Here is a 14,215-nt window from a genome sequence, read left to right on the forward strand (position 1 = left end):
AATGCTGAGTTGCATCCAAAGAACACCATACCTACTGTGAAGCATGGGGGTGGCAACATCATGCTTTGCTGCTGTTTCTCCGCAATGGGACCAGGACGACTGATCCATGTACAGGACAGAATGAATGGGGCCATGTATCGTGGGATTTTGAGTGCAAACCTCCTTCTATCAGCAAGGGCATTGAAGATGAAACGTGTCTGGGTCAACATGACAATGATCCCAAACATACCGCCCGGGCAATGAGGGAGTGGCTTCGTAAGAAGCATTTCAAGGTCCTGGAGTGGCCTAGCCAGTCTCCAGATCTCAACCCCATAGAAAACCTTTGGAGGGAGTTGAAAGTCAGTGTTGCCCAGCGACAGCCCCAAAACATCACTGCTCTAGAGGAGATCTGCATGGAGGAATGGGCCAACATACCAGCAACAGTGTGTGCCAACCTTGTGAAGACTTACAGGAAACGTCTGACCTCTGTCATTGCCAACAAAGGATATATAACAAAGTATTGAGATGAACTTTTGATATTGACCAAATACTTATTTTCCACCATAATTTGCAAATAAATTCTTTCCAAATCAGCCAATGTGATTGTCTGGATTTTTTTTCTCATTTTGTCTCTCATAGTTGAGGTCTACCTATGATGCCAATTACAGGCCTCTCTCAGCTTTTTAAGTGGGAGAACTTGCACAATTGGTGGCTGACTAAATACTTTTTTGCCCCACTGTATGTACAATTCTTCCCACCAGGATGACCTGTCTGCATTGTATAGAGAATGGTTGTGCTTTACTGCTCCTTCACATATGGAGTTGACTGACTTAATGAAAACTATGCCCCTCCTGTGAGAATAACTTATCTCATTAGCTATTGGGCAAGGTCATTGCAGTAGCTAATCTACCCTGGACCCAGGCAGCCAGCAGTGTGTATTGGAGCTTAGAATTGTAAAGGGGATGTAATAGCGGTGGTTTTTTAGCAGTCTCATGTAACATTGTTTTCAGGTCGCAATGTCTTCTATTTCCAACCACACCTTTTAGTATGACTGCTGTCTCGGGCCATCTCCTCTTGTTATGCCCCCAGTCTCTGACCATCTCCTGTATTTATGCCCCCAGTCTCTGACCATCTCCTGTATTTATGCCCCCAGTGTCTGACCATCTGCTGTATTTATGCCCCCAGTGTCTAACCATCTGCTGTATTTATGCCCCCAGTCTCTGTCCATCTGCTGTTGTTATGCCCCCAGTCTCTGTCCATCTGCTGTTGTTATGCCCCCAGTCTCTGTCCATCTGCTGTAGTTATGCCCCCAGTCTCTGTCCATCTGCTGTAGTTATGCCCCCAGTCTCTGACCATCTGCTGTAGTTATGCCACCAGTCTCTGTCCATTTTCTCTAGTTATGCCCCCAGTCTCTGTCCATCTGCTGTAGTTATGCCCCCAGTCTCTGACCATCTGCTGTAGTTATGCCCCCAGTCTCTGTCCATCTGCTGTAGTTATGCCCCAAGTCTCTGACCATTTGCTCTAGTTATGCCCCCAGTCTCTGTCCATCTGCTGTAGTTATGCCCCCAGTCTCTGACCATCTGCTGTAGTTATTCCACCAGTCTCTGTCCATTTACTGTAGTTATGCCCCCAGTCTCTGACCATCTGCTGTAGTTATGCCCCCAGTCTCTGACCATCTGCTGTAGTTATGCCCCCAGTCTCTGACCATCTGCTGTAGTTATGCCCCCAGTCTCTGTCAATTTGCTGTAGTTATGCCCCAGTCTCTGTCCATCTGCTGTAGTTTTGCCCCCAGTCTCTGTGCATCTGCTGTAGTTTTGCCCCCAGTGTCTGACCATCTGTTGTAGTTATGCCCCCAGTCTTTAACCATCTGCTGTAGTTATGCCCCCAGTCTCTGTCCATCTGTTGTAGTTTTGCCCTCACTCTCTTACCATCTCCTATAGTTAGGCTTCAAGTCTCTGACCATATTCCGTAGTTAGACCTGCAGTCTCTTACCTTTTCCTTTCGTTTTGGTTGCAGTCTCTGATCATGTCCTTTTAGATAGGCACTCTGTCTCTGACCAACTTCTGTAGTTATGACCTCAGTCTCTGACCATCTCTTGTAGTTATACCCCCTGTCTGTTACATCTCTGTGCCTGCACTCTCTGTTAGTCTTCTGTAGAATAACATATACAGAATATTTTCTGCAGCCCCTTGGTGATGTCAGGGCTCACAGTATGAAGCCCTCCTATACCTTGAAAGCCTACCACTACTGCTCCAGTAGCTAATCTGCAAGTCTTTACATTTGATACATGGCATAATCCAGAATACTTCGTTAGTCCTTTATATATGCACACTAATGACAGAATGCCTTTTAATTTTAGGTCAGTGAAACTTCTCAATCTACCGGTCATCCTGCGACCACAGAAAGTAAAGAACCTTCTGGGCCAGAAATTGTCTACAAAGAGCCCGTTCATATACTCGCCCATCATTGCCCATAACCGCACTGAGGAGAAGAGCAAAAAGATTGGTAAGGACCAGCTCAGTGTGTTACATTGTTATTCTTGCCTGAGCAGCGGGCGCTGTTCTGGGGGATGTACTGGAGAAAAGTATTCTAGCATATCCAATGTCTATTATTCTGACATTTTCTCGCAGTGTATGGAGGCTGGGCAGTTCTTTAATAGCAATGCTTGGATGTGTCTCCATTATATTTGCTCTCTCTTTACTCTTTTCCCTCTTTCCCCTCCCCACCCCACCCCATCCCACCTTTCTTCTCCCCTCTTCTCCTTCCTTCTGGCTTCTCTTCTCTCCTCTCTTCTCCCTGTCATCTCTTCTCTTTTTTCTCTCATATCTTTTCCTCCCTTCCTCTCTTTCATCATCTCCTGCTCTTTCCCTCTCTCCTCTCTAGTAGTCTCTCCTCTCTTCTCTCTCATACACTCTTTTCTGCTCTTTTTACTCCTCTATTTCTGCTACTATTTCCTTTCAGATTCTCTGCTTTCCTCTTCCTTCCTTTCATCTCCTATATTTTTCTTTCTCCCCTCTTCCTTTTTTCTTCTGTCTTCCTTCCTGTCTTCTCTCTCCTGTCTTCTCTCTGCTGTCTTCTCTCTCCTGTCTTCTCTCTGCTGTCTTCTCTCTGCTGTCTTCTCTCTCCTGTCTTCTCTCTCCTGTCTTCTCTCTCCTGTCTTCTCTCTCCTGTCTTCTCTCTCCTGTCTTCTCTCTCCTGTCTTCTCTCTCCTGTCTTCTCTCTCCTGTCTTCTCTCTCCTGTCTTCCCTCTCCTCTCTTCCCTCTCCTCTCCTCTCTTCCCTCTCCTCTCCTCTCTTCCCTCTCCTCTCCTCTCTTCCCTCCCCTCTCCTCTCTTCCCTCCCCTCTCCTCTCTTCCCTCCCCTCTCCTCTCTTCCCTCCCCTCTCCTCTCTTCCCTCCCCTCTCCTCTCTTCCCTCCCCTCTCCTCTCTTCCCTCCCCTCTCCTCTCTTCCCTCCCCTCCCTTTCCCTCCTCTCTTCCCTCCCCTCCCATTCTCTCTTCCCTCTCCTCTCCTTTTCCATTTCCTCTCCTCCCCTTTTCTCTCTCCTATCCTCCCCTTTTCCCTCTCCTCTCCTCTTCAGTCTTCCTTCCTTTTTTTCCTCCTTCCTCCTCCTTCTCTTCTTTCCTGCTTTCTTCTCCTCTCTTTTCACCTTTCTTTCCCCTCCTCTTCCTCTTCCCTTCTCTCTTCTTCTTCTTCTCTTCTCTCTTCTCCTCTCCCCCACTCCTCCTTTCTGTATTTATTCTTTACTATCTTCTTTTTTATAACTCTCTTCCCTCCTTTTTCTCTCTTTTCTCTCTTCCTTCCTCTTTACCCATCTCCTAATTTCCTTATTTTCTGCTCTTCTTCCTCTGTCTTTCTTCTCTTTCTTTCTGCTCCCTTCTTTTACTCTTCACTGTCACCGTATGCTTGCTCCCTTTTGCTTTTTACTTCATCTCTAGTCTGATTCCCACTCTTCTTATCTGTTCATTGTTTGCTCCTTTCAGAAGAAGTCATGGCCCTCTCATATTTTTTTTCATTAGTGGCATTCAGTAGTCCTAAAACTTCTAAGACCAAGACCAAGCAAAGCCCAATCAGGAGCTCTAATTAAACTGTCCAACTTTCTCCTATTTCATTTTAACGAGAAAGTAACAATTAGAGCCAAGTAAAGTTGCACAATAAAAGCGAGACAGTGCCGCCGCGCCACTGGCTTCATTAAGTGCAGGAACATGGGATCAATAAGGCGGCCTGGGAGAGCAAGGATCGATTGATCATGCCTGATTGATCGGAATAGATAGTGATTTCCAGGAGGTGAACGTAGCAGGGAATTAATAATACAGGAGCCATTAAAAGGAAATAGGTTCTGCAGGATGCGGCTGTATTCTCTGAGCAGTTGGATTCTGCCAAGTGGCTGGTTTACTGTCAGATAAATTTATTTTAATGCACGCTGGTTAAGAGTTTGTTGCACATTAAAGTGGAACTCCAGGCAGATGCAATGAAAGCTCACAGGGGGAGGGGTGGCGGGCTCTGAACACACTCAGGTGTGACGGATGTGAAGATTCTAATGGAGGTCAAAGCTGAATGAAGTAAGCACTTGCATACAGTCAAACCATCAAATGGCTGGTGTCATATCTGATCCCATTGGCAGCACCATAGCAAGACAAAACAGAGGCTAAGATGGCAGCTTCTTTGGCTGTAAAGGATAAGGAGGGTTTAGTTACTCTTTAAAGCTGAACTCTGAGGAAAAGCAAACTCTTTCCTTGCAGTGGGGCTGCCCCTCCTACTGCTGGGGTTAAATGCTCATTTAGGTCTAGGGGATAGGAAAAGCACTTTTACTTGCCCTATCCTCCACTACTGCAGGTTCCTTTTTCACTGCAGACTAGCCTCTGCAGCTTCTTCTCCCCTATGTTCCGGTGGTTGCAGGTTCTCTGACTTCATTAAAGAGGAGTTCCAGTCCCTGCCACCTCCCCAAAAAAAAAATTAAAAGTGAGCAGCTGCAAATACTGTGGCGCTGCCATCTTGACTAAGGAATACTGGCAGTGTAGCCTTGCGGCCAGTTTCCTACTGCGCATGCATGAAACACACAGTGCTTTGTGAATGGGCTGCAGTCCTCTGGGACCTTGTCAGTATCCCACAGGGCTGTAGGGTGTACCGAACTTCTAGCTCAGTTCGATGCGGCGAACGGGTGGGAACGGGTACCTGTCAAAACCAGGTACCTGCCCCCCCACCAAAAAAAGGTGCCAAATGTGTCCGTGGAGGGGGGGGGGGGAGGAGGCAGAAAAGCAGAGTTTCCACTTTTAGGTGGAACTCCACTTTAAGTACAATGCAGGAGCCCATAGCCTTGTATTGGATGTGAGGATGACAAGGGACAGTCCACCACCAGAGGCTAGGGGAGAAAAGGACAGTGCTAGCTGCTCAGGGTGCAAAGGGGTCATTTATTATTTTTTTCCCCTTTTTCTTAGCCCTAAATGAGCTTTTAAAGCAGAATTAAAACTTTGTTTTAGAAAACTACAAGCAGGAAGGTCTTTAATACAGAAGAGACATGCAATGTCCCTTCTACAATAATACATGCTTGTGACGATCGCGGCATCAGACCCCAGCCCTTCTCACCAAACTCGTGACCGAAGGACTAGCCAATCTGTCACGTGTGTAACAATGCCACGCCCAGCTGCATCCTGCACAAAGATTTTCCGGCTAATGGACCACAACCCCGGAGTCCTGGCAGCCTGGGAATGATTGTTACTGGGTCAGGTTAATTACGCAATTAATCCTTCACACTGCCATCACCTCCTTTTTGAACAGAGAAAGAGGAAACTCGGCAATATCAGCAATAACACTATGATGCTTGAATAATTGTCGGTAAATCACTGTCACCGCAGGCAGCAATATACCGAAGTTTAAAACACACACACAGTAGCGCTCTTCAGAGGCAGGGGTGCTTAGTTTGCATTAAAGAGCTTTAGAAACAGTTCAACACTTTCAGAAAGTAAGATTTATTACTAAAAGGTCAAAAGGGTGCAATAAAAATATTTGCAGAAAAAGATGTAGCCAATATATATATAAATATACAGAGAACAATAGCACAGCAAAGAGATAACAGAGGTTTAGAGGGATAAAGTACTTGCTGTCCGCTTTGGGTTGAGCAGATCAGGTTTCAGAGCCAAATGGGTCTTATCTCCCAAAGTTAGTTCCGATAGTAAAAAGGGAGATTCTTCAACTTTGCTAAACTCAGCTTAGCTTTACTTCAAGCACCACTGCCTTTATCTAGGAACTCCACAGGGTGTCTTCCTAAAGCAGAGAACCAATTGCCTCATTTGGGGAGGGGGTTGTGTAGGCAGGGAGCTCAGGCTGTGACCATAGCCTTCTCAAATCATACTATGGCCAATAACTTTTCCTAGGTACATATAACATTCTATCCACGAGTAGATTAATAACCAGCATCTTCTGCGGAACGTCTACATATGAAATATGAGATACCTGCTTGGATGGCTAAAGAGAGATAATTTTCTGCTCTCCTGTATATGCAAGCTAGGGGGTGTAATATACCAGGCGACTTGTCTTAAAGTGAGCCATCCGAATATGTGCTCCATGTTTGTGTAATTATTTCCTATTTGGAGATATAAAATTATATGGAAAACTGGGTTTTAAAATGTAAGTCTGTTTTACGACTCCCGGGAATGTCTTTTGAAGCTCCGTGAGGGCTTGGTTTATGGTCTTACGATATCCCAGATTGCGAGCTAACAGGCATCTAGGCATCAGCTCGGCTGGGGTTTTTATAGCCATGACGCCCTCCCAGTGAGTTTGCTGCTTGTGATCTCTGCAACAAACAGACCACATGTCACTCAACAGAGAGGGAGGGGGGATGTTGGAGGAATCTGATTTGGGAGAGAGAGATACAATATGGAGGGGTTTGGAGCAAAATGGATGACCGCGTCCATCTCTGTGGGCACGATTGCTACAATACTTACCTGCTTGCTTGCAGTTTTCTATTGAATGTACACTGTGCTGCGCATCTGCAACTCGGTGTGCATTTCAGGGACATTTCCACTGTGCCAGAATGACTGTCTCTGCAGCATGGGATGACATCATCTCCCGTCAGCCTATCTAAAGACCAAAAATTCAGCATCCAAGATAAAGATGAGAGGCCAGTGATGAATGTCACTGCCGCAATGCTAAAAGGTAGAGCTTAGAACATTGGCAAGTTTAGTCCCACCCCAACCCTTGCATTTCGGGAGATCGGCTTTAACTTCCTATCCTGGGGTCAAAACAGGAAGTGAGAAGAAAGCTCTCCTAAAATGAGAGGAATCCTAGACAATAGACATCAGAACAGGTAGTGTCGTTGGATGGTTGGTTTTCCCTCACCTCTTGTTCTGGTGACAACTCTTGAACTTTAGATTTCCCATCACTTTACATCTTGGGGATGGCAATTCTATCTAGTGGCGACACAGACATCCGTAAAAACTTGAATGGAATTAAAATCCTTACCTACTGTATCCAGCTCTACAAAATCATAGTTTTTGGTTTAGAAACACTTAGAGATCAAATGCCAGGCATGACCATAACTCTTCTCCCACCACTAAATTATCCTAATTGTCTATGATTGCTCCGATTAATTCCATTTTTGTGTTCCTCTGCGGCTGTGTTTTAATTTATTGCTATTACCTTTCAGCTGCAGAGTAAACTGCCCATTTTCTGTATGAGGAAGGGCTCACTGCTTGCCATGGAAGTAAGAATTAAAGGATAAGTTCACCTTTATGCAAAAAACAATAAATGCACATTTTTTTGCAGGTAGAAAAAAAAAAAGTACATTTATTTTTTGTTGCAGGAGCCTGTAAACCATTGCACGCGCGGTCAGCAAATCGTCGGAGCCATGCAGGGTTCCTGCAGACCTGTCAGTATATACGCTTGCTCATACGGGATGTATGGGCAAACAGATACACTGACAGGAAGACTCAATGAACTACCAAAGTGCCGTTGTAATTCATTGAGCATTACAAGCCGACAGCCGCTAAGGCTGTCAGGACTTGTAATTTCTCAATCACAGAGAATGATTGATGTGACCAGGCGTTTTTTTTTTTTTTTTTAAATCTGACCGCTAGTAAGGTGAAAGAAGATCCCCTGCTAGCTGTGAAAGCAGGGGAGCAGGGGGCCAGTCTAATCATAACATGTTACAACCTGAATATGGGTGTAACATGTTATGAAAGGTGAACTTATCCTTTAACCACTTCCCGACCGGCCGTTGTATATAAACGGCCGGACGGTGGCACTGCAGGGTCGGGTGGCCGTCTATAAACGGCCTCCCCGCACCCTGCTTGTGCGCGCTCCCTGGGAGCGCGCAGCACCGCGATCCGGTGCCCGCTGTGTCCTCCGGACACCGTGAAACACCGATCGTCGGACGGGACCTCTGTACGAGGTCCCGATCATGTGATCACTGATTGGCCAATCAGTGATCACATGCAAAGTAGTAAGCAAGATGTCACTTGTGACATCATTGCTTACTATGTGTGAAATCTGTGAATGATCAGAGAGGTCACATGGTACAAGCCTATTCACAAAAGCCTTATACCATGTGACAAGCTGTGACCAATCACAGCTCACTCTGTATTTCTCAATGAGTGCAAGAATGCAGACAAAGAGAAAGAGAAATGATTGCTTTTACATCCTATATGGGTGTAAAAGCAATCAGTGTAAAAAAAAAAAAAAAAATCTTTATCACCCCTCACAAGTAGTACAGTGTCACCATGGTGACACTGTACTGCTAGGGTGACAGTATGTAAAAAAATAAATAAATAAAAAATAATATAAAATAAAAATGTAAAAAAAAATGTTTAAAAATTATAATTTTTGCTTATAAACTAATTTGGATTTTTTTTTTTTTTACTAAAGATAACGGAATAAATTTTGGCTAAGATTTATGATGAAATATTATTTATTTGCAAAAGTTTATAAAAAAAACACTTTTTTAAAAAATTTTTGGACATTTCATTTACATAGCAAAAAAAATACAAATCCCAGTGGTGAATAAATACCACCAAAATAAAGCTTTATCTATCTAAAAAAAATGGTAAAAAATTCATTTGGGTACAGTGTTGCATGACCGCGCAATTGTCATTCAAAGTGTGATAGCGCTAAAAGCTGAAAATTGCCCTGGTCAGGAAGGGGGTAAAAGTGTCCGGTCTGGAAGTGGTTAAAGTATATGTAAATGTTTATAACATAACCAGTGAAAGCAGCACAACAACAAAAATGAAATACTTTGTGACAAAAAAAACTATACAGTAAAATGCATATTCTTATATATACAAGTGACACAATAAAAAGCATCAGTGAATGTCCCATTTATAAAAATGGATAAATACTTTGTGCAAGTCCACCGAAAAAATTGTAAATAAAGTCCTTCTGATCCACTGAACCAGCACGTGATTAAAGAGATTATTTTCATGAGTGCCAAATAAACTCCAGTGTCACCACGTGCTCCAGAGAAAAACCTCCCCCAATTCAGTGGCACTCACCAGATATCATGGCCCATCTTTGCATGATAGGTGGTGTGGTAGGACTTGTGGTGAGTGTCATGCGCAGGGGCGGACTGACCATTTGGAAACTCGGGCACTGCCTGAGGGCCCGGGGTCAGTAGGGGGCCCCATGAGATGCCCCTGGTACCTTTTTCATAGGCTTTTTTGAGTTTGGGCAAGGACACAGGGGCCCCATGATCCCTTATTGAGGGCCCGGGGTCAGTAGGGGGCCCCATGAGATGCCCATGGAACCTTTTTCATAGGCTTTTTTGAGTTTGGGCAAGGACACGGGCCCCATGATCCCTTATTGCCCGGGGGCCCCGGGTCAGTAGGGGGCCCCATGAGATGCCCCTGGTACATTTTTCATAGGCTTTTTTGAGTTTGGGCAATGACACAGGAGCCCCATGATCCCCTTATTGAGGGCCCGGGGTCAGTAGGGGGCCCCATGAGATGCCCCTGGAACCTTTTTCATAGGCTTGTTTGAGTTTGGGCAAGGACACGGGCCCCATGATCCCCTATTGCCCAGGGGCCCCATGAGTTGTCAGTCCGCCCCTGGTCATGCGTGATAAGACTTCTCAATAACTAAGCCCATCGGCAGTCAGAGGCTGGCGAAATGGTAGGACATCCTCTGAAACGATTCAATTTCTGAAGTCCAGTGTTTATCTGTGGAAGAGGGAGAAGCAGGAAGGTTAGGTCACCTGGTCCTGAGGATTAGGCCAGCATGGCAGAGCCGCACTAACACCGCATGGGGGTCCCCCTGAGCTGGATCAGAAGCAGATGAATGGTAGTCCTCAGCCCCGGCCTCCTCCGGAGCACCGCCATTCATCTCCTTCCGATTCAGCCCAGGGCGACCCCCATGCGGTGTTAGTGTATATTAAAAACGTTAAAAAAAACTTCCTTTTATCTTCCCTGACTGAGCCAAATCCTTCTTCATTTGTGTCTCACACTCTCCCCCTCCCAGGCACTGCAGATCACAGTGGGAGAGGGGTACAGCAACAGAGGCAGTACAGTCAATCCAGAAAGCAGTAGGTGAGGCTAGGTGTGGCCAGGTGCTGATTGACAAGCTATAGGTTTGTAAATTAGGAGTGACAATGCTGATAGCTATGCCCCCTTGTCAGGGATCCGGGTATGACCAGAAGTGTGTGGACTGACACAGAGGAACGCAGGCTTCAGGTATAGTAAATAATATAATTTATTAAGACTAACAATACAAACGCAGTGCAAAACTAAACATAAACACAGTGCAAACAAACTAAACCAAACCTCCAACAGATAACAAACATACAATACAAGAGTAGTCAGGCAGGCCGGGTCGGTAGCAAACGGAGTACCAGGAGCAGGCAGGAGAGTGGTCAGGACTAGCCGAGGTCAGTACAGGCAGAGTTCAAGCAGAGGACAGAAGTAACAGGATCAGGAAACCAGGGCCAAGCGAACAGTACAACAAGTCACTGACTGCAGGTCTGGCCATCCTTTAAATACACCACCTGCAATCAGCCCAGGTGATGGCTAATTGCAGGAGTGAGCCTCTGGTTGTTGAGAGCACCCGCTGGCCAGCCCTGGTACTGCAGCCCACAAGGCAGGTGAGTCCCACCACTATTGGCAAGTCCATTCCTGACACCCCTGGATCATCTAATCATCCCATTCCAAGCAGACACAGCCTACATGTGGGTGACAATACTGCTTTGTTTTTAGCAGCAGTGCAGCAATGTTGTCACTCCATCACAGGAAGCTACATTAGGTGGCAGGATCAACAAGTATTGGTGGGACTTTGCAGGGGGGCTACGAAAAAACTGTAAGTGCCACAGTTCAATTTCAGAAGGCACTTGCAGAAATTTTTTTTCAAATGTCAGAGTTGCTTTATGCATTTATATTTCCTCCCACGTTCAGCATGGTTTGAGGAATTCTCTTCAACAATTTTGTCATATGTGTGGTGTTTAGGGCAGGACTGAAATTCCCTCCATGGGAAGCTATGGGGAGACTTTTCATGTGTTATCTACTCCAGATGTCTCTTGATTTGTAGCCCACATGCCTCTCTCTTCTGTGCCTTGACATTTCCATTCCTTTTGATGGATGTTAGGCTGTGTGATATATACCTAGAGATGGTATAATTAATAGACTAAGAGGACACTATAAAATAATATATATATGTATGGTTCCAGTGATGGATGGGCTGTCCAGAGATTGGTGGGAAGCGGAAAGGTTAGGGAACAATATACAGTTGTCTGTACGATGTTATAGCCTTTGACTTGAAGTTTTGTTAAATGTATTGCTGTAAGGATACCTCCACCCAAAAATTAGGCTACCATTACACTCTAAAAACTGAGTAAAATCGGTGTCCAAATAGTAAAAAAACTAAAATTGTGAAAAATTAATTATTATTATTATACAGTATTTATATAGCGCCAAAGGGTATGCTCAGCGCTGGACAGAACATGAGACAAGACAGTAACAGTACAATACACGAGGGGTTCGAGGGCCCTGCTCTTTCGAGCTTACAATCTAGGAGGGAGGGGAAGGTGGTACAGGAGGAGATGGCTGTGGGGGATGGAGTGGTGGGAGGAGTGGAGGAGGTTAGTTGTTAGGTGAGGTCGGGTGTTAGGTGAGGTTGGGGTAGGCTTCCCTGAAGAGGAGGGTTTTCAGGGTGCGCCTGAAGGTGAGGAGGGTAGGTGACAGTCTGATGGATTGGGGTAGGGAGTTCCAGAGGATGGGGGAAGTCCTGGAGAAGTCCTGCAATCATGCGTGGGAGGAGGAGACCAGGGAGCTAGAGAGTAGGAGGTCCTGTGAGGAGCGGAGGGCATGGGTAGGGTAATACCCTATACTTTGACACTTAAAAGTGTCTTGGAAATTCGCTTTAACGAATTTCTCCTTACTGTGAGTACTCGCAGTTGGATGCACAGAAATCCCCCATAAAGCTGTGCGAATCTCGCTTACCACGACTGCAGCTAAACTACACGATTCCTGCCCATCCAACTGGGTTAGCTTCTGTTGAAATGTGGGTAATTGGAGCTCCCGTTACCCAGGAATGATCAGGCGACACTCTTAGGTTGATGTTGGAATTCACATAGAGAGAGTTTTCATTCTCACCCTCTGGTTTTATTACAAATACACACACGCCCCCCACATGAATAAGGTCAATCCCCTCCCACAGAACAATGCAATGGGGAGTGCCTATACACAGGATGTACATTCCGATTGGAGCATAGCCTTTCCTATTATCTTATCACTGGTCCTCCCCCATGAGCCCTCTGAGGTCAGCAGACTTCCTCCCCTTCCCCCCATGAGCCCTCTATGGAGGGCATACTTCCTGTCCTACTAGCTCCTATTAGTATGCAAATTCCTTGTACAAGCATTCCCTAGGCTAAACACCAGTCTGTACCTGGATGGGCCCGATACGATCTTTATTAAAACACATCCATCCAGATATAGTTTCAGGTTGGTAATGGGTTGTAAGATATGCATAAGCCTACACGCGGAGTTCGTGCTGCTTGGCGCCTTGCGGCACGGAGTCCATGTGGTACTATGCTGCTGATATGTGGATACAGGCCCGCGGCCCACCGCCGGCGGCATTCGCATCGAATGCCGTGGTGGTATACACGCCGGTCTATAAGCGCAGATCTGCTATCTCATCCGTTACCGAGCTGAGTACTGTAATACATACATTGTACATGCGCATGGCCCAATTGCAGCCTTCAGAGCTTTAATTAAGCCACACGAGAGACATATGAATAACACTAATATATGACACATTTAAAGTTCAACCTGTAAATACAAAATTTCCATGACAAAAGTCACACTTTCACCCTTGAAAGTCCAAAATATAAATATAAATCATGAATCCTCTTTAGTGTCAGTGAATCCTTCCAAATATAATCTTCAATGTGATAATCCTAAAATATCATCCAATATCACCGTGTACCTCCAAAAACATATAAAAACTGAATAGTGCATTATCCTCAGTACATACTTATGAAACCCTTGACGCATTTTGTCACTTCCTGACTTCTTCATACTTATGAAGAAGTCAGGAAGTGACGAAAGGCATCAAGGGATGTGACGTCGGTCGTTGCATGGTGACCGGAAGTGGTAGAGCGGCCATCTTAACCGAGGGAATATTGTGATTGGCGTTCCTGGAAGCTGCTCGTGTGACGGGAATGGGAATATAAACAGTTTTTATGTGATTTTATACTATTTTAATGTAAGCACAACTAATAAAACCTGGATTTAATTTATGTGACATACTATACTATATGGTTATCTTTTTTTTTATGGTTGACTCTGGGAAGCAAATATGCCATATTTGGAAGTATGGGATGTCTGGCATCTGATATAACGTTTGTGGAATAACCTAAGGATTGGTGGCCAATTGAATTATCTCTATTAGAAGGCCTTTTGATTACATATTGATGGTAAGAGTATTCACTCTAGCCACATAGAAGTGTTCACGGAGTAGTGTCCATATTGGAGTGTACACGGAGTGCTGCACTATTTCACGTGTTTTCATGCTGTGTTTTATATTGTGTTTTCACATATGTACAGTTGTGTTCAAAATAATAGCAGTCAGACATCACTAACTGGATCAATCACTTTTTGGTAGAAATGATATTTCTACATGGCAAATAATTTCCTAGCAGGTGTAGTAGAGTAATAGAAATCCAACAGACCCAACAGTCATGACATGCATGCTGCTGATTCTGTGTCATTGAATCACTCATGGAAAGGGGCGTGTTCAAAATAATAGCAGTGTGGAGTTCTA

General features: G+C 45.0%; 1 protein-coding gene across 1 annotated transcript in view; it reads left to right on the forward strand.

Annotated features, from left to right (window-relative positions):
- The window catches only part of TRAPPC9 (trafficking protein particle complex subunit 9), an 875,381-nt gene that overhangs the window by 90,696 nt on the left and 770,470 nt on the right, over positions 1 to 14,215 (forward strand). Inside the window, exon 10 of the mRNA XM_089654645.1 lies at positions 2,339 to 2,484. Coding sequence (XP_089510771.1) covers positions 2,339 to 2,484 — 146 coding nt within the window. The remainder of the gene's footprint in view (positions 1 to 2,338; positions 2,485 to 14,215) is intronic.

Source organism: Staurois parvus, unplaced genomic scaffold (assembly GCF_062004578.1).
Source record: "Staurois parvus isolate SC_StPar_1 unplaced genomic scaffold, SC_StPar_1.0 ptg000783l, whole genome shotgun sequence".
Classification (NCBI taxonomy): domain Eukaryota; kingdom Metazoa; phylum Chordata; class Amphibia; order Anura; family Ranidae; genus Staurois; species Staurois parvus.